We start from the raw sequence: 26064 nt of genomic DNA on the forward strand, positions 1-26064 counted from the left end.
AGATTGATTGGATTCCTCTTGAGTAGCCCTCAGGTAATCATCCACAGGTGGGGCAAGAGGTTTTCCAACAGGGTGGGGCAATTGCTTCTGCCTGGAGGCTAATTGTTATTCTCAGTCTCTTAATGGGCCTCAGAAATTCTACTCCTTTAAGGTCAACTGTCTTACCCCCAAGCAAAACTGCCTGGATAGCAAAGGTCTACCTGAGAAAGATGACCTCCATAGCGTGAGGGAATGATACAAAACCGGGCTGGCTGCCTTCTGAACTCTAACCCCAGATCCCCCAACCCTGGCTTCTGCTCACACAGCTCCAGTCCTCTCTGCCCTCCCTTTGTTGGAGCACAAGGTGAGTGGCTGTGCATGAAACTTTGTGTGTTGGCCCTTTAAGAAGGTGCCTGCATTTCCAGCCATCTCTCCCTGGCAGACAGCAACCCTGCTGCTTTTCACAGCCAGATGTTATGTGGGCACCTTTCTCGCTTCTGGTGCTCTCTGCTGGGTGGCCCAGCTTTGGGAATTAGACCCGAGTTCTCAGTGGCAATCCCCCATAGCTGAGATCTCTCTCCGGAAGTTTAGCTACTGTCTGTGGGAGCCTGGCCAACCCTTTCACGCCTCTGCCCTTCCTTCCAGTCTCTATGTGGTCTCCACTTTCCATCCTTGGTTATCAGCGTTCTCTCTAGCTAGCCTTCAGTTGATTATTCAGTATGATTTTTGTGTGTTTAGTTTTGTGTGTTCCAGTTTGTTCCTGGGAACCTGTCTGTGTAGCATCCACTTACTCTGCTGCCATTTTTAATCTCCTTTACTGTGGGTTTTTAAAAATATATTTTTATTGACTTCAGAGAGGAAGGGAGAGGGACAGAAACATCAATGATGAGAGAGAATCATTGATCAGCTGCCTGCTGCACAGCCCCTACTGGGTATTGAGCCCACAACCCGGGCCTGTGCTCTGACTGAGAATCAAACCATGATCTGGTTCAAAGGTCAACTTTCAACCACTGAGCCACACCAGCTGGGCATTCACTGTTAGTTTTAACACATTTTAGTGACTAGGCCATATATTAGAAAAAAACACTGTAGTAGTATCAGTGACATAAATAAATATGACATATCTACAACTATAGTCTGCATATTTAAATCGAAGATTCACCTCGCGTAAGCAATGTTCAGGGAATGATTAGCACATGATCACACCATATCTTTTTTTAAAAATATATTTTATTGATTATTTACAGAGAGGAAAGGAGAGGGATAGAGAGCTAGAAACATCGATGAGAGAGAAACATCGATCAGCTGCCTCCTGCACACCCCCTACTGGGAATGTGCCTACAACCAAGGTACATGCCCTTGACCGGAACTGAACCTGGGACCCGTTAGTCCCCAGGCCGACGCTCTATCCAGTGAGCCAAACCGGTTAGGACAATCACACCATATCTTGAGTGGTAATTGGTTCTGTTGCCTGTAGTGTGACTTTTTGTAGCAGTTTTAATGCCTGCAGGCTGATGTTCTGAGTGCTAAGCCACAACCCAGCTGTATGCATTTGTTTGCTCATGGTGACTGATAACTAGACCTATCCAGTATACATTTAAAATCACAGTAATACAATAAAAAAACAATTTTTTTTGAAAAATTTTCGATGAAATTAAATTTTTCATTATACAAACATGTCTACATAAGTAAAACAGGTAAACTAATCTGTCAATTTCTTAACATGCATTTGGACACCCTCTCACCTGATTTAGTCCATTATCTCGAAGGTGATCTGATCATAAAGTCTGAACTGGGTAAGTCATTGTGGGTAGTCATGCCCCTGTAACTTTTTTAGCAAAAGGTTTAACTTTGCCTTAAGCAAGCCCTGCCCTTTGTTCTTGTGCAACTAGGTTAACACACCTTTGAAATGTCAGAGTAATCCTTTTTTGGGAGCACGTAATTTTGTTAACTATCCTATCATGTAATCTTAGTTCTCTTCTTAATTCCAATGTATAAAAAGAAATGCATGGGGGGCGAGAGGGGGGGATAAGAGATCAACCGAAGGACTTGTATGCATGCATATAAGCATAACCAATGGACACAAAACACAGGGGTAGGGAAGACCGGGGGAATGTCAAGGGGGGGGGGGAAAAGGAGACATATGTAATACTCTTTGTAATACTTTAAGCAATAAAACAAAATTGAGTTAAAAAAAAGAGATTAATGGTTCAGGCATATCTTCATCTGGTTTGTTCGAGTTTTCTGTTTGTCTACTTGTCTATTTTGGCTCAAATCAATTGAGAACATGTCTATTGGACAGGGAGGTAGCTATCTGGATGGGTAAGTTTTGTATTTTTGTTTCTATGTTTGTCACAGGCTGAAATTTCAAAATAAAAGCTATAAACTCGTAAAAAAAAAAAAAGAAAAAAGAAAAAGAAATGCAGCCCTAACCGGTTTGGCTCAGTTGATAGAGCGTCAGCCTGCCGACTCAAGGGTCCCAGGTTCGATTCCAGTCAAGGGCATGTACCTTGGTTGCAGGCACATCCCCAGTAGGGGGTGTGCAGGAGGTAGCTGATTGATGTTTCTCTCTCATTGATGTTTCTAACTCTTTATCCTTCTCCCTTCCTCTCTGTAAAAAATCAATAAAACATATTAAAAAAAGAGAAAAGAAATGCAAAACTGTCATTCTCCAGAGCTGAGATCTTGCTTCCTGGCATATCATCAGTTTGGCTCAGATAAACTTTCATAAAATTATCTACAGGATTGGACATTCCTACATCTCACTATTAACTCCAAATTTTCCTCCTAACATGATGGTGACATGTGTGGACTCTGAAGTTAGACAGCTTAGATTTAAATCCAGGCCTTGCTACTTTCTGGCTGTGGACCTTGAGCAAGTCACTTAACCTTTCTTAGGTTCTTAAGCTAGAACTTAAACTCATGGTTTGTTGTGAAAATTAAATGAAATGCTTAGCTAATAGCCTGGTATATAGTAATTCATCAGTGTATGTTAGCTGCTATGATCATCACCTATTATTATTACTATTAAATGCACATTTGTTATCCTAATATTAAACTGTTGATGAGTATTCAGGAGGGCCAAACCTTGAACTAACTTCTCTTCAAATTGGGAAAAGCTAAGCCCTAATATGTCTGAGATGCCACTGTTTTGTGTGTTGTTTTTTTTGTTTGTTTGTTTTAGCTGAACTTGTAGTTGATAAAGCCATGGAGTTAAGGTTTGTTGGTGGCGTCTATGGTGGCAACATAAAGCCAACTCCCTTTCTGTGTTTGACCTTGAAGATGCTTCAGATTCAACCAGAGAAGGATATCATTGTTGAGTTTATAAAAAATGAAGATTTCAAGTGAGTAAAATGTTGACTAATATAAAAGCTTCAATTTCAGTAGTCCAGAATTTGCTTTTGGTTAAGAGGAGTGATAACGTATCTCAGAGTCCCACAGAGTCCCACTTTAGGATTTTGCTTAAATTTGTATTTTGTCTGTTTTGATTGAGCTTCTTTACTTTTCCAGCATTGGTAACTTTTCCCCAAAAAAAGTATTTCACAAAATCACTGATGCTCAGGGGTAAAGAAAACATGCTGTGGAAGATAAGAGGGAAGACTTTGGTGTTAGATATAGGTTCATGTCCAGACTCTGTTACTTATTAACTCTGACCTTAGAAAAGTACTTAATTTCTAAACTTTACTTTCTTTACTTGTAAAATGGAGACAGAAATATCAACTCAGGATAGATGTGAGGGTTACAAAAGATAGTGCTATAAATTTCACTGCACAGTGTTTGTTGCATAGTAAACATCCCAAAATGTGAGCTGCTCTTATTTTATTATCTATTCTCAAGGAGCTCACAGACAAGAGACATACATAGTAATAGTTCACAGACAGGTAAAAAGAGGCAAAGCTGCCTGCAGATATCATATTCTTTGCTACCATATTATTTAAGTGGAGATTTGATGGGTAGTTGGATATAAAAGAAAGGGAAAAGTAAAGAATCTTACAAAACATTAACAGCTAGAAAATAGCTAACTTTTATTAGGTACTTACTATGTGCTGTATGCTATGCTTAGTATTGTACCCGTATTTCGTCATATACCACACCAGCAAATTAGGTGCTATCTTTTGCATTTTACAAGAATTGAGAAAGCAAATAACAAAGTAAGTAATGGAACCAGAATTTGAACCCAGATGATTTTGAAATTCTTCCTGAATCAGCATTTTGCTGCCTAGCAACAATTTATATATTCATGTCTATGTGTATTAGTTCTTGTTAGTAAATATATCTTACGCTTTCTGTTGTTAAATTTAGTAACTCATTAGACTATTTATCTGAGGTAATTAGGTTTTATCTTAATTTTGCAGGTGATATAATAGACTCTGAAAGTTTAACAACAACACATCCCAAATTCCCACAACTAATAAGTGGTAGAATGGGAACTTGAACTCAGGACTTCATATTTTAGCTCTTCCTACTGCCCCATCTGCCTCTAAAATTGCAGCTTTCTCATTTGCCAAAGAAAAATAACTTGTTTATCCAATACTGTCATAAGAAAAGCCAGTTGTAAAACGCAGGAACTTTTCAGGATGAACTTTTAGAATCTTTTAGAACTTTTTAGTAACTATTGTTTCACTGTCATTTATCTGTCAGGTATGTACGCATGTTGGGAGCACTTTATATGAGGCTGACAGGTACTGCAATTGATTGCTACAAATACTTGGAGCCTCTGTACAATGATTATAGAAAAATTAAGAGCCAGAACCGAAATGGAGGTAAGTATGGTACCATGTGACTGAACCTTCATTCCTGAGCCAGTTTTTATTTCACCAATATCTCTGCCCTCACATAGTCGCATACATTGTGAGTGTTCCCCTTTATCTCCTTCATTAGACTATTAGCCTCCTGTTGGCCTTAACCAGCCTGCCCTATCTGCCCACCTTTCTGACTGCATCTTTTTTTTTATAAGATGGAATGCTTCATCAATTTGTGTGCCATCCTTGTGCAGGGGCTATGCTTATCTTCTCTGTAGTGTTCCAAGTTTAGTATATGTGCTGCTGAAGTGAGCACCTGACTGCAGCTTATTTTAATCCCAGCCTTGCATCACATGCTCCCTCCACGTGTGCTCCATTCCATAAGATTTAGCTCTAGAATGACCACCTAAAAGCCTTCCCCAAACCTCGCAAAGTTAGTTTTCCATGTTACAACTTCACAGTTCTTCCTGCTGGCCTCTCTAGCACTATACTTCACACTATAGTGTATAAACTAAGTGTACTTACTCAGACTTATGTAGGAGTCCCACTGAAAAATAGTAAGTATATCCAAGAGGTGCAGCTCCATGCCTCTTACAGAGACACTTTTAGTGGTAAAGTGGGTTAGTGCAATCAAAACCTTTTCTCATTTAGTGCAGTAAAAAAATGGTAACTTTTTTTTTGCCTTTCCCTTCTACATGTATCATTAAGCTGTAGAAGGTTAAGAATTTGAAATTATACTTTAAACTTTTGTTAACTTACTAACTCATTTATTGAATAAATACATATTAAGTGCCAAGTCATAATGGCCATGGCCCCCATCTTGTTCATCATGTTATTGTTTGCTATGTACTGGAAATAACATGGTGAACAAGAAGGACATGGCCATGACCATTATGGAATTACTTATTTATGATTATACTAGAGGCCTGGTGCACAAAAATTGTGCACTGGGGAGGGGTGTCCCTTAGCCTGGTCTGTGCCTTCTCGCAGTCTGGGACCCCTTGGGGGTTGTCCACCTGCCGGCTTAGGCCCGATGAGGATGGCAGTCAGACATCCCTCTCGCAGTCCGGGACCCCTCGCTTCTTACCATCCCGCCACCACCGCTGCGCTCACAGACTGTGAGCCCAGCTTCTGGCTGAGCGGCGCTCCCTCTGTGGGAGCACACTGACCACCAGGGGACAGCTTCTGTGTTGAGCATATGCCCCCTGGTGGTCAGTGCGCGTCATAGCAACTGGTAGTTCTGTCGTTTGGCCAATTTGCATATTAGGGTTTTATTATATAGGATTATGTTAACTAAAGTAATATAGGGTTTCTCGATCTATTGGCAGTTTGCCCATATAATTGTTTGTAGGGAGCTGTCCTGTGCATTGTAGGATATTTAACAGTACCCCTGGCCTCCACTCATTAGAAGCCATTAGCACTCCCCACCCTAGAAATGGGGGGTAAAATCACCCGTGGTTGTGAACTAATGAACTAAAGTAATGTTTACTATAGAAATTCTGAAATTTTTCCATTTACCATATAAGACGCATTTTATATTCAGAAATTACACTTTACGCCGAAACCGGTTTGGCTCAGTGGATGGAGCGTCGGCCTGCGGACTGAAGGGTCCCGGGTTTGGTTCCGGTCAGGGGCATGTGCCTGGGTTGCGGGCACATCCCCAGTGGGAGATGTGCAGGAGGCGGCTGATCGATGTTTCTCTCTCATCGATGTTTCTGGCTCTCTGTCTCTCTCCCTTCCTCTCTGTGGAAAGTCAATGAAATGTATTTAAAAAAAAAGAAAAAAAGAAATTACACTTTAGTTATATGATCTATTCAAGAACATTACCCCTGTGCAATTCACAACTATTTGTGCTTGCTTTTGCGTTTGTCTCCTGCTAATTGGGACAGCTTCATTTATCCTTTTATCCCCAACTCCTAAATAAGGCCTGGCACATAGATGGTCTCAATAAATGTGAGTTGAATGAAGATAGGTGGTGAAGGCTTCGAAGGGCTTAGTTTAAGCCCAGCTTTAATAGTACTCCCTTCTGTGTAATTGCCACAGCATAATAGCTTCACTAGTGAAAAGGAAGCTGCAAAGAATTCACACTTACTTTTTGGCTACCTAAATTTATTTCCAAATTGTTGAGCTTACGATTTTTTTTTATTAGAGTTTGAACTGATGCACGTAGATGAGTTCATTGATGAACTACTACACAGTGAGAGAGTCTGTGATATCATTCTGCCCCGGCTACAGGTAAGAGATAAAAGTCTCATATGTGAGTCACTCCCCCCTAACTTAATCCCCCAAATAAGTAGTCTACATGTCTATGTAAAACATAGCAGATTGGAGGTGAGAGGAAAGCAGATACTTTGAAGGGTAGGGCTTTAAAGGTGATTAACACAAAAAGACTTTGTTCTTTAAAATGTTATGTCAAGGACACTGTAGCTAGGGTAAATTTTTAAAATTTGTGAGCAGCTTTTTTCAAATTGACCTTCATATAAAAATTTAGGATACTAAACAAACAAAAGGAGGGTCAGGAGTAAGAGCAGACTTTAATCCCTAAAACAGCACTGTAATCATCCTGTCTCCCTTTCCCAGAGATAAATGATTGTCCATGAAATACCTCTCAGGAACAGCTTTTACAGAGTATGATTTTAAAACTGTTGAAAATACAAAGGGAAAACAGATATAGTAGGTAGCTAAAGAGAAAGGGAATGGAGATTTCTAAAGAGAGAGTAGAGAGATGACTGAACAGGGAATTAGGAGACCTAAGTTTCTGGGTTATTACTACAACTGACTTGCTGTGGGACCTGGTTTTATTTTCCCATCTATTAAATCAAAAATTAGATTAACTAGTGGTCTGCCCTTTGGGACTGTTTTAAGACTACTGGAAGGAATAAGAGGAGACAGCCTTACATTTGCCAACCAGAGCAGCACCTTTTTCTCTAAGTAACATATTGGGCTTGAGAGTGAGATTTCATTTGAGCAAAGGCTTTCTTTTAAATGGCTTTATTAAGATATAATTGACATAAACTACGTATACTAAAGAATACAGTTTGGCAAGTTTTGACATATGTGTATATGCTCTTGAAACTGTCATCACAATTAAGAATAGTGAACATATCCATCACACCCAAAAGTTTCCTTCTTTGTAATCCCTCCCCCCCACCCCATTCAACCACTGATATATATGCTACTTGTCATGATAGATTAGTTGCATTTTGGAATTAGTACAGTACATTCTAATTTTTGTCTGTCTTCTCCCCAGCATAATTGTTTTTAAATTCATCTATGTTGTTATATGTATTAATAGTTTATTTCCTTTTATTGCTGAATGAGTGTCTCTCTCCTGTTCCTTACTGGATGGATACTATAGGCCATGTGGTGAAGAGAATGAGATTTCAAGTCTGAAAACTGGCTTTTAGGACCCAATTCTCTTACGCATTATGGATTACATTAGTTATTATTATCATATTGTCTGCTATTGTTATTTTTAGAAATACTGCAAGAAATGAAATACTCAGAATTGCAGTCAGGGTTTAGCTAAGGGTCAGTCAGCTTGAAGCAAACTTACTGATTTGAGGTGGTCTGCATGGAGTCTAGAAGACTACAAAACAAGCCTGAGAAATTGAAATTTGACAGATACATGTTATGTCAGCAAGAGGTGTGTTCTAGTGTGGGCCTCTTACATGTCTTGGATTAAGTGGCCTTTAAGAAGTGACCCTCTTGCTCTGATTCTTAGTAAGCAACCCATAGATCAGTTTAGTTTCTGATGTGCCCTGACATTGGCAAGGAGCTTCTGTGGAATGAATTCTAATTTCATCAACACAAATACTATGGATTATATATTGACTTTATTCACTGCCAAGTCTGGTGAGCATTAGGGATTCCGGATACCCTATCTGATGTGATCCTAGATCCCAAACTATGGTGACCCTGAGTGGACACCTTTTTTCTGATGGATTGACTTCACTGAGTGGCATCTTTCTTTGTCTCATTTCTACCAACTTTTATAGAATGTTTTTAGGGATGAATGAGAGTTAAGTAACATACAAATGTTACTATTTATTCTAGGGCTATCCAACGTTCTTTATGTACTTGGCACCTGGAAATGGTAAGGGATCTTATGACCCAGCCAGTCCATTTGGCAGTTTTGAACTCACCTTTGCCTCTCAGATCCTTTTCACTCAGCAAACACTGCTAAGCCACATCTCAGAAGAAAATGGAACCAGATTGTTTATTTCCTGTGCCTTGTTAAAAATGCATGACTCTAGACAGCTCTCTGAATCTTGGGTTTTATAGAGAATTGGTGCTATTCTAAAACAAGACCCAATACACTCTTCAGCCTCCAAACTGGGCTGAGCCTCAGTGAATCTGTTGGGGTAGATTCTGATCTGAGCCACTTCTGGCAGAACTTTCAGCCATGAACTTATGGCCCTTATATATGAAGTCCACATTTTTTATTTGAGGCTATCCCTGTCTTGATTGATATCCCAGTGACCTTGGAGTGTAAGGTCACAGAGAATATAACCAACAGGAAATGGAGATGTCCCTTCAGCTTTGTATCTGTTTACAGGGGAATTTAAAGATTATATAGATTTCAGGTATGTTAAACACCTTATGAGCATTTTAAACTGTCAAGGATGTCTCTGAAATCAATCTCAGGAGCCCAGTGTTGGGGCTCCTGGACATAGATATCAAGGTCCACTAACACTCCTTGTGTTTTCTGTAGAAACGCTATGTGCTAGAGGAAGCTGAGCAATTGGAGCCTCGGGTTAGCGCTCTAGAAGAGGACATGGATGATGTCGAGTCCAGTGAGGAAGAGGAAGAAGAGGATGAGAAGGTCAGGTACCTGGGAGCTTAAGGGTGAAGGATAGTTACAGGGAATGGGAATGATGTTTTTTTTTTTGTTTTTAACTTTCTTTAACCAAAAAATGCAATATTTAGTCAATAAGAATATGGGCTTTAGAGTTAGACATTGGTTCATATCTCAGCTCTGCTGTATATAGTAGTATAATCTTGTGCAAATTACATAATCCCAGTTTTCTCTGTATAATGTGGATATGCTTATGGTAAGTTAAAAAAGAAGGACCTAAAACATTTGTGATTAAAATTCAAGAAAGAATATACATATGGAAAAAGGTTAGCGGAACATACAAGAAATACTGGCTCATGGAGTCTGAGACATTACAAATGGAAGTGTAACTCTGAGCCATCACATCAGGCTCCCTTAAAGTTGAGTGTAGAAGGAAGCTCAATCATTCATGAATTCAAAGCCATGTAAAGCTGAGGTGCTTTTCGGTGGTGAGTGAACCAAAAGTAGGCCTTTTTTAAAATGGGAAATCTTAATCACATACCAAAGCGGAGAGATTGTACTTCAGTTTACCCATCAGCCTAGCTTCAATGGTGATCAACTCATAGCCAGTTTGTTTCCTCTACATCTCTACCCATTTGCCCCCCACCAATTACCTTGAAGCATCGTAACATTTCATTTGTCAGTTTTTAAAATGAGTTGATTCTAGAATAGCCTTCCAAGATGAATGTTCTTGGTAGCATTGTAAACTCATGGATTTAAGCATTGTTTTATGCTTTGAAACATTACTGTCCCTCTTGATGCTCACAATGTCCCATCTTTGGACAGTGCGGTCCTTCAACTTGACTTGTGAGAGTTTGATATAATCATAGTAGTCTCAGCCCCTTGCTTTCTGATATGACGATATGTTCTAGTCATCTTTTACTAGCTTCTGCCCCCAACCTGGAATTAGCCATTTTCCAAGGAGTCTTTGGTTCCATTTACGGAGACATAATATTTAGATACCATAACTTGGGTACTGTACGTGGTTATTGCTCTGGGTTTGGGCAGTGTTATGAGCTAGGCTTTTGTAGTTGGCTGAGCTAGAGGAAATTTTTTTTTTAAGATTAAAGTACACCATGAGTTTGTACTTAACCTTAATGATTTTACATCTATATGTCTTCTTTTGCATTGGAAATTCAACTTCTTAAGGAGATAAACATGATTAGTTATATCTCACTACTCTCAGTAAGTCCCAGAATAATGGTACCAACACTAGCACAATAATGGAATTATTGAAAAGTTTTTTTAATTGGAGTTTTTTCCTCCTCAGAGTTATCCCTCCGTTTTTTTCAAATTACTGTTTTTAAAATCACTTGAAGGTAGCCCAGCTGGTGTGGTTCAGTGGTTGAGTGTCGACCTATGAACCAGGAGGTCACAGTTTGATTCCCAGTTGAAGTACATGCCAAGGTTTTAGGCTCGATCCCCAGTGGAGGGCATGCAGGAGGCATGATTCTCATCATTGATGTTCATCATTGATATTTCTCTCTCTCTCCTTCTCCCTCTCTGAAATAAATCACTTAAAAGTAGAATTTGGGACAGGATAGGGAGGGGAGTGTAGCAAGTGTTTCTAAATGGCTCTCTATAAGCCTGTGCTCATCACCGATCCATCTATCTCATTTATCTCATTTATAGTTGGAGAGAGTACCATCACCTGATCACCGCCGGAGAAGCTACCGAGACTTGGACAAGCCCCGTCGCTCTCCCACACTGCGCTACAGGAGAAGTAGGAGCCGGTCTCCCAGAAGGTAAGGCCCTAGTCATTTGCCTCTTCCAGGGAGGTTTTAAGCACTGTAGAGTCAAGGTTTGGACTTCAGGGAAGGAAAGATGCCAGTCTATGGAGAATGTGTGCTTGCCCAATGTGTTAGTTGCTGGAAAATAACCACCCACAAAACCTCAGTGGCAGACAATATAACCATTTATTTAAGTTCACAAGTCTGCAGTCAGTGATAATAAGCTGGGCTTGGACAGGCAGTTTTTTTAGTATGTTATGTTCACTCACCTGATTTGTAGTCTGTTGGCCAATACAAGATGGCCTTAGTTAGCTAGGATGACTGGGGCAATTCATCTCTTCTCTATGTATGTCTCATTCTAGGCTAAGTTAGGCACGTTCTCATGGTAATGGCAGAATTCAAGAGCAAACAAGCCCAATCATGCAAGTTTCTTTCCACTATACGCTTGTATCACATCTGTAAATATCCCATTGGCCAAAGCAAGTCACTTGGAGTGGGAGGGTGCTAAAAGTTACATGACAAAAGAGATGGGTTAAAAAGTGGGGCAGTATTTTGCAGTCTACAACATTCAAGGCACCTACCTACTAAGGCTCTTCTTCATCTGTTTTCTTTCCATATAGGCGGAGTCGGTCTCCAAAAAGGAGGAGGTAGGCCTTTGTGGGTTTTTGTAATGAAGGATAGGAATTGGGGGAAGGGGGACGGAGGGGATACTGTTTTTGTGATTAAATTGTCAGGCAGATATGGGAGTCTGACCAGTCATTTCCACAGCCCTTCCCCTCGCCGAGAGAGGCATCGGAGCAAGAGTCCAAGACGTCACCGCAGCCGGTCCCGAGATAGACGGCACAGATCCCGCTCCAAGTCCCCAGGTATAACATTTGGGCCTTTTGCTATTGGTTGTATTAACAAAGAAATGTAATAGGAACAGTTAACCTCTTGCAATATTGTAGTGCTTGTGTTATTGCTTAGAAGAAAAGGAAATGGACTTAGAATTTAAAAATTAAGAGTTGACATCTTGACTCTCATTTACAGGCTTTGCTGTTAAGAGGAGGAGCCTCAGTTTTTTCATCATCTGAAATGTTAGGACTAAGACTTAATAGAGTAGTGGTAAATAAATACTCAATGTGATGTTTGTGTAATGAGCCATAAAGCCCTGGATGCATATGAAGTGGGTTCATTTCTCCTCACCACCATACACACACCAATTCAGAGAGGTGCTATCCAACAGCGATGTCCCTAGCATAGACCAAAAAAGTATTAAGCCAGTGGGAGGTTTGGGGGGAGGTGAAAATGACTCTGGAGGAATAGGAAGGTAGAATCTCATTCATTATTGGCCTATTCTTTTCCAGGTCATCACCGTAGTCATAGACACAGGAGCCACTCAAAATCTCCTGAAAGGTATGGATTGACCTGTTTTGACTTGAGAATTTCACTCTTTATTCAGAAATTAAAGCCCCAATCACAATTAAATTTGACCTGAAATTTTGTTTTGATGGGGATATTTAGGAATTCTCCTTCATTACAGGAGAAAATTGGCCTGTTGTCCTGAGAATTACTAGAATTATATGTTTATGTTTTGTTTTTCCTTGTAGGTGATAGGGGTATGAGCTTTGGTCTCAGGAGGCCTGAGCTTAACCCCAACTTTTAAAACTTTTAACAGAGTGACAATGGCAAGTCACTTTCATTTGATAAACTTTAAATAGAAATGTCTATCTGCTATACACTGTTAACATTCATTCTTAATCTCTCAGAGGTCATTTCCTCAGTAGTAAATTTTGGACAGTAATGCTAGCTAGACTCATTGTGTTACTCTGAGACATAAAACACCAGGCCATTTAATGAATATTGTGTCACCTCTGTTCCCATCAGTGTCACCATACCCCAGTTTTTCTCAAAAGTCCTTGCCCAGCTCCTTGAACAGCTGTTAAATTTAATAATGTGTATGTGTTGCCATTTCAGATCTAAGAAAAGCCACAAGAAGAGTCGGAGAGGAAATGAGTAATGGACTCAGTTTAGGTTTAGTCCAAAGAGCCTCCTGCAAATATGAAGTCATCTCTCTATGTGGAAGGACTAAGATCTACTCCCACGGCAGCTATAAGACTATTTTAGGGTGTTTTTGTTTTTTAACCTGAAAGTCCACTTTTTTTTTTTTTTTTTTGGTAATGAAAGAGGTGCTTAGTTTTGTATCTCTTTTTGAATCCTAATCCATATTTGAGGGATAATGCTCCACACAAGGGCTGCTTTTGATCCCTTGTACAACAAACACTGAGGATTTGGGAAGTGGAGGGTATGTATGACAAGGAGAGGATATGGCGGCCTAGGTATCCTTTTGTTATTAAATTTAACATTCCATCTTTCTGTGGTTTCATTTTTAGTTTGCTCCCTGATTGGAACTGTTTTGAGAACCCTAAGATTTGTGCTGCTGCTGTTATATTCAAAGATCAAGTTAGTAAAACATTAATGCTTTCCCCCCACAGCAGTAGCAAGTGATAATAAACGTGAGAACTGATTAGCAGTTTTTTAAGAAGATAATGCAATGCAAGGCTTCTTCTGGATCATTTAATCCAGTTGCACTGAACAGTTCAACAAACAGTAAAATTTAACACCTTTTATACAGCATTCTTATATATTGTTTCTCCTTCCACAAGCCTTGAATTCCAGGTTAAGATGCTCAGCCTTTATTCTACAAGAATTGACATTATCCAAGTCTAGTCAGTAGCAGTAGGGCAACAAGATTGAAAAGGTAATGTCACTCAGGGTTTTGACCTGAATTGTTGGACAACAGTGCCATTCACAAAGCCAGAAAATATAGCAGGAAGAGACCAGGATTTACAGGGGCAGGTAGTGGAAGTTGTAGTGAAAATGATTCAATCAGTTTAACTTTAGACAACTATAGTATGTCTAGGCAAAGCCCAGAAAGTTGGAACTAGGAACTGGAGTTGAACATAGTGAGCTAGCCTTGAATTGACAATGTTTAGATCATTGTGGATGTGCAGAATTAAATGTGCCCCAGGAGTGTTTGTATATGTAGGAAAAGCCAATAATAGAATCATAGGCAACAGCACTACTGAGAGGAAGAAGTGCAGTCATGGGTTGAAAACTGCAATGAATCATTCAGAAAGGAGAATTAGAAGAGGACGCAGAAGCAGAATGACTGAAAAATGTTCATGGGGTCCCTGGCCGGTGTGCCTCAATGGTTAAAGCAAAGGGTCATGGGTTCAATTTCCAGTCAAGGGCATGTACTTGGGTTGCAGGTTCACTCCCCATCCCAGTCTGGATGCATCCGTGAGGCATCCAATCCATGTGTCTCTTTAGCATTGATGTTTCCCTCCGAAAAAAGCAATGGGGGGGAAAACATCATCTGGTGAGGATTAACAACAAACAACAAAAATGTTCATGGGCATTGATAATCAAGAGGAGAGGATGTTGGGATCTTTGCTAGAAAAGTTCCATTTACCTGTACTTACCTTTCCTCCTTTAAAAATGGAAAAGTGATTGAATGACTTCCTGCAGCTCTGGTCCCAGCAAGAATTGTGAATACCAACTGCCTCACAGGATGGATCCAGTTTCTTGGAAAGCCATATCTGGTCATAGGATTCACAATCTATTGCTTGCTATTGAACTGAAGGATTGTTGCAGCAATATTAAAGCATTTGGGCATCATTTTCATGATTTCAAATTCTTCAGTGATTCTTCTTTTGAAGATACTTCAGCTAATAAGAGTTGTCCATCAGAGCTATTTTGGTTTATCATACAACTATATATGACTGCCTTTAAAAATTAAATATAAGCACCTCTGTTTACATCTGTTATAGAGTCCTAGCAGTTATTTCTTGTGATCTAAGCAGAAAGAAATGTCTTTTGGCTAAAAAACCTATGGGCCAACCAAATCATCCAGTACATTAAAATATTTAAATGTTTGTCTTAAAACCCCTCAACAATTTTTAATAACAAAGAAACCTCCCCAAATATGAACTATAAACTTCAAGCATACTTATTAGGCTTATGGTGAAATCTGGACCAAATTGGAGCAGTACAGCCAACCTATAGCAGGAAGCCGACTGTCCTTATTCTCATTAGTACAAAAGAAATAACAGTGAGTAGGACATGATGAGCATCTCTTTGGAAATCGTTTTGATAAATTACAGGCTTGCAGAGGAGATGGAGCCTAAGGATAAATCCTGCTGAAGGGCCGTTTCTGTCATGTATGTGCTAGCCAGTCTAGTAAATGAGGCCTTGGAACTGTAGCTTTATAACTTGTTGTTTTTACTTTGGCCTGTAAAACAAATTTTGCATCGTGTGTTCTGTATTGAAAAAAATTTCAGGAAAGAAATCTTATTCCTTATGCAAAATGCATTCTGATGTTTCCTATATAGTAACAGTTTTTAATGTTGGGTGCAAACCACTAAATTGATTTCACTTCCCACAATTTAAATTACACTGCGTTAAAAACTTCACCATAGGGCACATGACTTCTTAATACTAACAAAATAAAGGGAGAAATGTGTTCTCAGAGACAAAGAAAATAATGGATTTGGTGAGAGGCTGCTAATATAACAATCCAACTTAATCTTAGCCCAGTGGTTCTCAACCTTGGCTGCATATTAGAATCACCTAGGAATCTTTTTAAAATCCTGATTTCTGGGCCTCATCATTAGTAACAAACAATTTCCGGAGGATGAGGCCCAGAAATCAGGATTTTAAAAAGATTCCTAGGTGATTCTAATGTGCAGCCAAGGTTGAGAAACACTGGGTTAAAGTAAGAAGTTCTCCACAGTGATGGATCTGTTTTTTTTTTAAATGCAAATGTACAAATTCAAAGAAGAGATGAAAGGAGATGGAAAATTAACTTGGAAGAGAGTAAATGAAGATGAAAAACTGGAAAAATTAAACCTTAGAAAACAAAATACAAGATAAAGGTATTGAGAAAACAGGTTGGAGGGAAAAAATAAAAGCTAAAGAGATAATAAAACAGATCTAGTCAGTTTGGCTCAGTGGATAGAGCGTCGGGCCTGTAGACTGAAGGGTCCCAGGTTTGATTCCAGTCAAGGGCACATGCCCTATAAGTTTATAGGCTTGATCCCCAGTAGGGGGCAAATTAAATTAAAAGGAAGTTATAAGACTCAAATATTTGAACATTGCCTATATAGAAGTAATATAACCAGGAAATAGAGGGACTCTTAAGTGTGCTAGTTTCATTTTTTCAAAGCAGGAGTCATACTGTCTTTAAAATATACATACACTAGAAATAAATGATTCCAGCCTCTTAAATATTTTCTATAATTGTCCTCAATTTTCAAGGGAAACTCAGAATTAGATTCTCTTGTAGAAAAAAATTTTTTTTAAATATATTTTATTGTTTTTTTACAGAGAGGAAGGGAGAGAGAGAGAGAGTTAGAAACATCGATGAGAGAGAAACATCAATCAGCTGCCTCCTGCATATCTCCCCACTGGGGATGTGCCCGCAACCCAGGTACATGCCCCTGACCGGAATCGAACCTGGGACCCTTCAGTCTGCAGGCCGACGCTCTATCCACTGAGCCAAACCGGTTTCGGCTATAGAAATTTTTTTTTAAGTTGGGCATTTCTTCACTTTCACATTTTTTCATCTTGTTAAATCCAAGTAAAATTAATTTGCTATACTTAAACTAAATACAGCATATGAGCCCATTTTTGTAAAATTATATGTACACATATGTCTATAAGAGATGGTTAGAATGAATGAAGTTCACCAGATAACAGTATTTATTTCTGGTTGATGGGCTTTTGAATCCTTTAATACTTTTTTTTTATATAGACATTTAAATTCTTTACAAGGAAAATGTGAGATCTTTGGAGAAAGCTTTTTTTATAAGCTTACCAACATATTTCATATAGTTTTCCAGAAATGCAAATTGGTAATCACACTTCTGGGTGGTAATTTGGCAGTATGTCAGAGGAACCTTAGAATTTCTATCCTAATTCCATTTATAGAAATTCACCATAATATAGAAACATACACAAAAACATCTTATCCCAGAAATGAAAATAGACCACTTACATCATATACAAAAATTAAAAAATGGATTAAAAGACAAAATTGAAATGTCAGGCCTAACATCATAAAACTATAAGAAAACACAGGCAATAAATTTTGGACATTGGTCTTAGCAGTAAGTCTCCTAGGGCAAAGATAATAAAAGCAAAAATGAACAGATGGAACTATAACAAACAAAAGCTTTTATACCACAGAAGAAACAAAGGCAACCTACTGAACTGGAGAAATTATTTGCAAATAATCTATCCAATAAGGGGTTAATATCCAAAATATATAAAGAATTCATACAGCTTGGCATCAAAGAAACAATTAGATTAAAAATGGACAGGGGCATGAATATAGATATTTCTCCAAAGAGGACATAGAGGTGGTTGACAGACACATGGAAAGATGCTCAACATCACTGATCATTAGGGAAATGCAAATCAAAACCACAGAGAGAGATGACCTCACACCAGTAAGAATGACTTATCAATAAATCAGCCAGGCAGGTGTGCCTCAGTGGTTAAGCGTCAACCCACAAACCAGGTCACGGTTTGATCCTTGGTCAATGGCACATGCTGGAGCTGCAGGCTCAATCCCCAGTAGGGGCTGTGCAGGAGGCAGCTGATCAGTGAATCTCTCTTATCATTGATGTTTCTATCCCTCTACCCTTCCTCTCTCTGAAATTAATAAAAAACATTTTTTAAAAATAGTAAAAATAAATCAACAAACAAGGATGTGGAGAAAAGGGAACCCTTGTGTACTGTGTTGGTGAGATTGTAAATTGGTGTACCCATTATGAATACAGTATGAAAGTTCCTCAAAAAATTAAAAATAGCCGAAACCGGTTTGGCTCAGTGGATGGAGCGTCGGCCTGCGGACTGAAAGGTCCCAGGTTTGATTCCGGTCAGGGGCATGTGCCTTGGTTGCGGGCACATCCCCAGTGGGAGATGTGCAGGAGGCAGCTGATCGATGTTTCTCTCTCATCGATGTTTCTAGCTCTCTCTCTTCCTTCCTCTCTGTAAAAAAATCAATAAATTAAAAAAAAAAATAGAGCTACCACATGACCCAGCAATTCTTTCACTTCTGGGTATTTATCTGAAGAAATCCAAAACACTAAAAAAGATATATGCACCCCTATATTCATTGAAGTATTATTTATAATAGCCAGAAATGGAAGCAACCTAGGTGTCTATTGATAGATGAATGGGTAAAGAAGATGTAGTACGTATATACAATGGAATATTTTGCTCAGTCATAAAAAAGAATGAAATCTTGCCATTTGGGACAACACAGATGGACCTAGAGGATATTACTACAAAGTGAAATAAGTCAGAAGAGAAAGACGAATACCGTATAATTTCACTTATATGTGGAATCTAAAAAAACAAAAAACCATAAACTCGCCGAAGCCGGTTTGGCTCAGTGGATAGAGCGTCGGCCTGCAGACTGAAGGGTCCCAGGTTCGATTCCGGTCAAGGGCATGTACCTGGGTTGCGGGCACATCCCCACTGGAGGGTGTGCAGAAGGCAGCTGATCGATGTTTCTCTCTCATCGATGTTTCTAACTCTCTATCTCTCCTCCCTTCCTCTCTGTAAAAAAATCAATAAAATATATTTAAAAAAAAAACAACAAAAACCATAAACTCAACAAAAACAAACTCATAGATACAGAGAACAAATTAAGGGTTGTCAGATGGCACTGGAGGGGGATGAATTAAGAAATACAAATGGCCAATTATAAAAATAGTCATGGGATATAAAATACAGGATAGGGAATACAGGCAATAATGTAGTAACTATGTATGGTGCTAGACTTATGGTGATCACTTCATAAGGTATATAAATGTCTAATAACTACATTTTACACCTGAAACTAATACTGTATGTCAACTATAACTGAAAAGTAAATTTTCAATTATCCCATCATTTTTACTTTTTTTAATATAAATGAGAAAAAAATAGCAAAAATGTCTGTCTTAGGGACTGAACAAATAAATCACATAGTTCATCGACATATCTTTGAATTATATTTAATGGCAAGGGAAAATATTAATGTCTCCATGTCATTAATTATGCAAAAAAATTTCAAAACTACATAAATTTAAGTGTGTGTATGTGTGTTCTCTACATAAGGTTGAATAATTTGCCCTTTTCAATTGCTCTACAATAAATCTGAATAAAAACTTTTTAAGGTTACAACTTCCATTAAATGTTTGCAAACTTACAAACTATAAATTACAAAAAGTGTCTTCTATTTTTCAACTAGGAACAGTTTGCCAGTTATTGAACACTGGCAATTGCTGAAGGAGGGACAAGTGAGATGCTGAAAATTACTCTACAGTATATAACTTTCATATAAAGAAAACCTAGGTTCCTGGGGTTTATTGCCCTTAAATACTTTTTGCCAGGTCATACAGTCATTTCCTTTAGGAGGGAAGGCTGAGCTGGGAGCAGTCTCTTATTGAATATTATTTTCTTTTTGATGAAAATTTCAAATATATACAAAAGAACAAGTTGAACACCCTGTACACCTCATAACCTGTTCTCTAAAACCTGAAAAGGAGGTGAAATACTTGAACACTAAAACTTTAAAGAAAATCTTGAATGTTCCAAGTAACATTTTTAACACAAAAGCATTACACTGGGCCAGGTATCTCATTACCAAATGAGTTAACTCCACCACTTAGTAGGATTCTGAGGGATGCCGAAGCTTTAATATGAAAAAGTAACAGTAAATACACCTGATCTTAACATTTAATAAATACCTTTTCAGGACTGTAAATATGGCAGGAAAGCCCTCAACCTCCTGCAATAGATTTCAAGCATCTTCCATGTTGGAAAATATGGCAAAAGCCCAGGTAGTCTCTCCTATTTTAAGTAATGCATATCTGAGGAAGCAGAACAAAGATAACATACTCACTGTCCATAAAATACAATTCTTTTTACTTATTCTGTACATTCCAAAGAAATCTATAGCATCATTTAGCAAATCTGGCAAATTTCTTTGAGGGATTTAAACAAAATGACTTTACCTCAATGTATTAGTATCAAAAACAGCTAAAAGAATCTACCAACAGTGACACAAGTTTGAATTCCTACTATAATTACGGACCACAAGTATTATTGGTAAACACCAACCTGGCAAGTGTGCTTTCCAGGCAGTAGTACAGGACTCAGAATGGATAGTCTGACTTGTGTTCCTCAGTAAAGAATTACCTTCCTTTCACTCTCATTGCCAGTATCAGTCTCAGTGTTTAAAAATTCTCCTTCAAAAGATGTTTCAATTTTATTTCCGATATGTTTAAATGTGTTACCTTTGAAACTCACTTTATTGTTTTGCACCTAAATTTTCTCAGTGATAAAATGGAGACAGCATTTGCTTCTATCTACAGCATATAGATGTGAGGATCCAATAAAATAAGGACCATGAAAAAATCCTTGGATTTCTAAAACTATGTCTGTGAGTTACAATACTAAATTCTCTGAGAATAAAACAAGTCTCTGAATTGTTACATTATACCTCCATCATCTAAACAACCAGATGAATTAACCAAATTTGACTCTTGTCAAAAAGATTTATTAACTTAAAATAGAATTGCTTCAAATACAGATAAAAGCAACTTTCTGTTCAAGTCTGAATATTTTCAATATACTGTACAAGAATGTAAAAGAAAAAAATCTGAATCTTCATGTTGTAGTTTTATTTTATTATTTTTTTTTTTACCTTTTAAAAAGTTTTTGGCACTACAAGGTTCTGTAAAGAATAGAAGTGACAAATTTAAAACACATGAAAGTCTTTCTAATTCTTAAGAACAATATATATAAAGTCTGAAGCAACCAAAGTATGAATACAGCTAATAGAAAATAAAGAATGTAATTTTTTAAATTCTCTCTTTATACAATTCATCAAGGTTAAACAAAACATAAAATTCCCTTAAAAATAGGGTAATAAAATAGATGAAATTTGTATCACTCAATTTGGTGATACTAGTAAAAACTATAGTTCATATTTATATACAAATAATACAGTTCTTAAAAACAGTCTTAGAATTTAAATAAGCTATCTAAACGTGTTAAAATTTTAAATCAGGACCTGATTTGTTTTGCTTTCCATTAAATGTCACTTTTTCTGCTGAATGTAACTGACATTGAGGTACGGATACCCTTGAGACAGCAGGATTGGCTGGTTGCTGTGCATCGGTAGACCAGCTGAAAGAAAATGGACTCGCATTACTCCGACACGTTTCCTCTTGGTGGGTGGGGACAACGCTCTCTACACCGACGGGTGGCACATCTGTCTGTTGGACACAACACAGACAGGAAACTGAAAGGCTTGTGCCTATTTATCTGATAACCCCCTAGAATTAACTTGCAGCTATTCTTTTTTTCTATTTATACAGTGAAGAAGTGACTAAGCATGTCAAAACATTGGGCGGGGGTCGGGGGGATGGGGGGAAGGAGGAGGAAAAGAAAATGTAGGTATGTGAAAGCAAAGAAAGAAGACAAAAGAGAGATGGAGCGGAGGAATCAAGGGGAACAAACCCACCAGGGAAGAACTTCAGACTGTATTCCTAAAAAGGCTTGTATGACCAATGAAACTTCCCTCAGCCCTAGTTCTTTGCTCAGAAGAAAAAAAGCAGTCATCGTCAAGGTTCTGCCAATCTATAATACTGGGATGCCCCAGCAAAACATGGATAGTTTAGGAAGCCTGACAGTCATACCAGTGGCTTCCCCTTAAAATTATCATTTCATTCAGTCAATATTTCCTGAGTATATTTCTTTAATTTCTTGAACTCCTAAGTTTAACTGTAATAACTCTGATTCTAGTTTTTTGAACTAGCTTAACGAAGAGCTGAACATTCCCTACTAGGATTGAGATACCTCTGAGGCAAGTAGGCTAGATAAAATCATCCAAGTTCCTTGGCTTTCTCCTTAGTTTGTAATATTCATTACTTAGATTAAAGCCATTACTGGTACATTAGTACCAAGAGAATATAATGAATTCTAATGTCATTCAAATCTTAGTTTTACTAATCAAATCTGACCATGTCACTGCTCAACTCAAAAACTTCTATTAGAGCCCCGCCAGTGTGGCTCAGTGGTTGAGCACTGACCTATGAATCAGAAAGGTCATAGTTCAATTCCCAGTCAGGGTACATGCCCGGGTTGCAGGCTCAATCCCCGGTGGGAGCATGCAGGGGGCAGCCCATCAGGGATTCTCTCTCATCATTGATGTTTCTATCTCTCTCTTGCTCTCCCCTTCCTCTCTGAAATCAATAAAAATATATTTTAAAAAACAGAAACTTTGCCCTGACTGGTTTGGCTCAGTGGATAGAGCGTCGGCCTATGGACTGAGGGGTCCCAGGTTCGATTCCAGTCAAGGGCATGTACCTTGGTTGCGGGCACATCCCCCGTAGGGGGTGTGCAGGAGGCAGCTGATCGATGTTTCTAACTCTCTATCCCTCTCCCTTCCTCTCTTTAAAAAATCAATAAAATATATTTAAAAAAAATAAAAATAAAAACCAGAAACTTCTATTAGATCCTGACTTCCGAATAAACTGAGTCCAAACTCTCATGATATGGCCCCAGTCTACCTTCTCTAGTCTCTTCACCTATACAGTCTTTCCCATTTACCTCATCCTCTAGTCCTATTATTTTCTCTTTTTTCCTCATGCCAGGCAGGACTCAGAAATTTTGCATATATTATTCCCTCAGCTAAAAACACTCCTCTCTAATCTCTAGAAAATATCTAGGAAAAAAAAAAATCCTGTACCTCTTTCAAGATCCAGTTCAAATGTAAAAATCTTGTGTGATTTGATCCCTGGTGCCCATATTCTGCTCTCACTGCTAAAGCAACGTTATATGATTCCTCTACGCTCCTATCCTTTTCTATTTTACATGTCTGGCTCTCCTAATAAAATACCGGTATGCATTAAGTATGGGGGTCTTATTTAATTCTTGCTTGAGCAATAAGCACCTATCATAGTCTGACAAACAGTATGTTTTCTCAAATGTTTACTGAATGCATGAATTCTCATCCCAGATCCTGACCTTCACAAAGGCTCCTTGTCCCAGAACCCACCCAGCACATTAATAAATTGGTAAGCAACAGTACCTTGAGTATAGAAAGGTTTGTTGGGCTGAAATCTGGCATTTCCCTGATGCATGAAGTTTTGATGCAAACCATAAGGCCACGAAGCTGGGACAAGAGGAAAATGGGGGCGTGGTGCATGTTCCCAAGGAATTGGAGGATTTAGTCCTGGAAAGCCTGGTTCTGCATTTCAATAAGAAAGAAAAGACATTTTAAAACATCAGTTTGTTCACTCATATGGTTCTTCATTCCACAAAGAATACCTATGACTGGCAAGAACTATGCTAAATGCAAAGGATACCAAAACATTTTTTTTTTTTAAATCAAACACTGTCATTGTGCTCAATTTACTCATACAGGAGACATATAGAATATATATGCAATAATATGTTGCAATTGCTATAATATCAGTAGAAAGTGTTCAAAGAGAGGGCTAACCAAGTTGTTCAAGGATAAAGTTTTCCCTAAGATAACTGACTAAAATTAAGTTTTAAACTACAAGGAACAAGTTATGTAAAATGGAGCAAGGATGGCATTTTAGACAAAAGGAATAGCATGTTTAAAAGTCAGAATGCAGAAAAGCACAGTAAATTTGGGAAGCTTCAAAATAACTGACAAAATAGAAATAGGGGTAAAGGGAGGAAGTGGTAACAGCAAAGGCTGAATAGGTAGGTAGGATTTGTATTTCAATAAAACCTTAGTACATCATTGAGGAGTTTACAATTTATCCAAAGACAATACCAACTATCCTAATTATATCTTGGCCTGAAAAGCGATTCTATTTATTAGAAGCTGAGGCACTGTTGTATAATACTTGAGAACTAGGGTTTTAGAGCCAACAGGTCTAATAAGTTCAAATCATAGTTACAAAAATTACTAAGGCTCAATTATGAACCTCAGGTTGTTGTGAGGATTAAATCAGATAACAAAAATAAAAGTGGCTTGTACAAATTCTGGTATATAAGTAGGAACTCAAAAAAATATGACTCCTATACTTTCTCTGGCAAATTACACCCACCAATCTACTTCCCTTTGAGATGATCTTTAAGTGTAGTATCCCCTGTATCTTCTGGATTATTATTGGTGGTTTTTCTCATTTAGGGTCACAATGAGGCAAGAAATAATTGAAAGACGCTACCCTTATTCATTAAATATCCTATCAGAAACTCAAATTAGGAGATATAGTCTATGGAGGAGTAGGGAGCAAGAAAACTAAAACCCATACTAGCTGCATACAATCAATGGGCTTTGCTTGAATATCGATTCAAATAAGTAAAAAATAATTTTAGAGAAATAGGGGAAAAGGAACAAGGGCTGAGTATTAGATAATCCTGGGTATGGTCTTGATTGTTTTTAAGAGATAAAGTTTACAAGAAAATTTGATACAATGTCTCATATTTGATTAAATAATCAAGCCCCAATTTTTTTAATGCAAGAAGGAGTCAGATAAAAGAACAGCAAATGCTGGTAACTATTAAAGCTGCTACAGGGGTAGGGAGAATTCATTACATTTTACTCTCTCCTTTTGTGTACATTTCAAATTTTCCATAATAATTTTTAAAATAAAAATTATTACTAAAAAGCTGGATACAAAACTAGATTTATGGCATATATGAACTATTTATAAATATGCAAGTATTAGAAAATGAATGGGTGGCAATAAACCAAAATATTACTTAGCAATTATGTATAGGAATTAAGATTATGAATGATTTTCTTTTTCAAATGTCCTATAATGAATATCTATTACTTAAATATCAGAAAAAAATATTTTAATGCTACAAAATGCTACCAATATCTCTTTCTTTCCAAAGATTTGCTTCTTATTGGGAGATAGTAAGAATCTAGGGCAAAGAACACAGGTTTTGAAGAAAAAAATTGGATTAAATCTTGGATCTACTATGATTTATTATGATAGCATGATAGTTAAGTTACTTAACCCTTCAATTTCTTCAACTGTAAAATAAGTGCTAATAATACATACACAAAGCAGTGTTGCAGTCAAAATTTCAAATACGAAAAAGCTAACATTTATGTATATTACATTTAGTATTCATAACATTTCTGTGAGTTAGATACTATTCAATCCCTATTTTACAGATGAAACCAATGCACAAAGAAATTAACTGCCCAATGCCACATAATAAATGGTCCCTCCAAAAATATTGCTTGTCATCCTTTTCTTCACATTTATTTCCCCAAGTTCAACCAGTAATACTAATCACCCAAACTTTTCTACAGACAGACAGACAGACAGACAGACACAAAAGAAGAAAAAAAGGGTTACCCGAATTCCCCACTGCACCATTGTTCACCAGGGAATTTGGAGCCACAGTACGAGGCCAGTGTCCATCATGAGAGGAGTTCGGGATTGCCACAGGTCTGGCAGCAGGCTGTGCGAAGATGATGCTGGGATCGTTCAGGCCAATATTGCTGGGGGCACTGCCTGGTGCAGAGTGGAGCACTGGGCCATGGATAGGCCAGGATGGGGCAGGGATCTGGAGGGGATGCATTGGCAACAATCCCATATTGTGCATGGGAGAATACTGAGCTGGTGGTGACTGGGGAAAGTTATATATAGGCATCTGGACCTGATGGGGGGGCTGGGCTCCCTGCTGAGGTGGGCCAAGTTTGGGTTGGGATCCTGGCTGGGATGAAGCCTGGGTA

At 38.2% G+C, this 26064-nt stretch overlaps 2 protein-coding genes and 1 non-coding gene across 3 annotated transcripts in view; 1 reads left to right on the forward strand and 2 right to left on the reverse strand.

The window, feature by feature from the left end:
* PRPF38A (pre-mRNA processing factor 38A) overlaps positions 1-15090 on the forward strand; it is a 17009-nt gene extending 1919 nt beyond the window's left edge. Inside the window, exons 2-10 of the mRNA XM_006087325.3 lie at positions 3164-3323; positions 4621-4742; positions 6871-6956; positions 9436-9546; positions 11191-11303; positions 11909-11935; positions 12057-12154; positions 12635-12683; positions 13245-15090. Coding sequence (XP_006087387.1) covers positions 3164-3323; positions 4621-4742; positions 6871-6956; positions 9436-9546; positions 11191-11303; positions 11909-11935; positions 12057-12154; positions 12635-12683; positions 13245-13287 — 809 coding nt within the window. The 3' untranslated portion in view covers positions 13288-15090. The remainder of the gene's footprint in view (positions 1-3163; positions 3324-4620; positions 4743-6870; positions 6957-9435; positions 9547-11190; positions 11304-11908; positions 11936-12056; positions 12155-12634; positions 12684-13244) is intronic.
* Positions 4931-5037, reverse strand: LOC111825727. Its single transcript, XR_002828927.1, has one exon. It is a non-coding gene; the product is annotated as a U6 spliceosomal RNA (small nuclear RNA).
* Positions 15091-21234: 6144 nt separating the features above from the next.
* ZCCHC11 (zinc finger CCHC-type containing 11) overlaps positions 21235-26064 on the reverse strand; it is a 78645-nt gene continuing 73815 nt past the window's right edge. Inside the window, exons 27-29 of the mRNA XM_023752823.1 lie at positions 25685-26057; positions 23422-23580; positions 21235-21604 (exon numbers count right to left, since the gene is read on the reverse strand). Coding sequence (XP_023608591.1) covers positions 21537-21604; positions 23422-23580; positions 25685-26057 — 600 coding nt within the window. The 3' untranslated portion in view covers positions 21235-21536. The remainder of the gene's footprint in view (positions 21605-23421; positions 23581-25684; positions 26058-26064) is intronic.

The sequence above is a fragment of the Myotis lucifugus genome, unplaced genomic scaffold (genome assembly GCF_000147115.1).
Source record: "Myotis lucifugus unplaced genomic scaffold, Myoluc2.0 scaffold_37, whole genome shotgun sequence".
NCBI lineage: Eukaryota > Metazoa > Chordata > Mammalia > Chiroptera > Vespertilionidae > Myotis > Myotis lucifugus.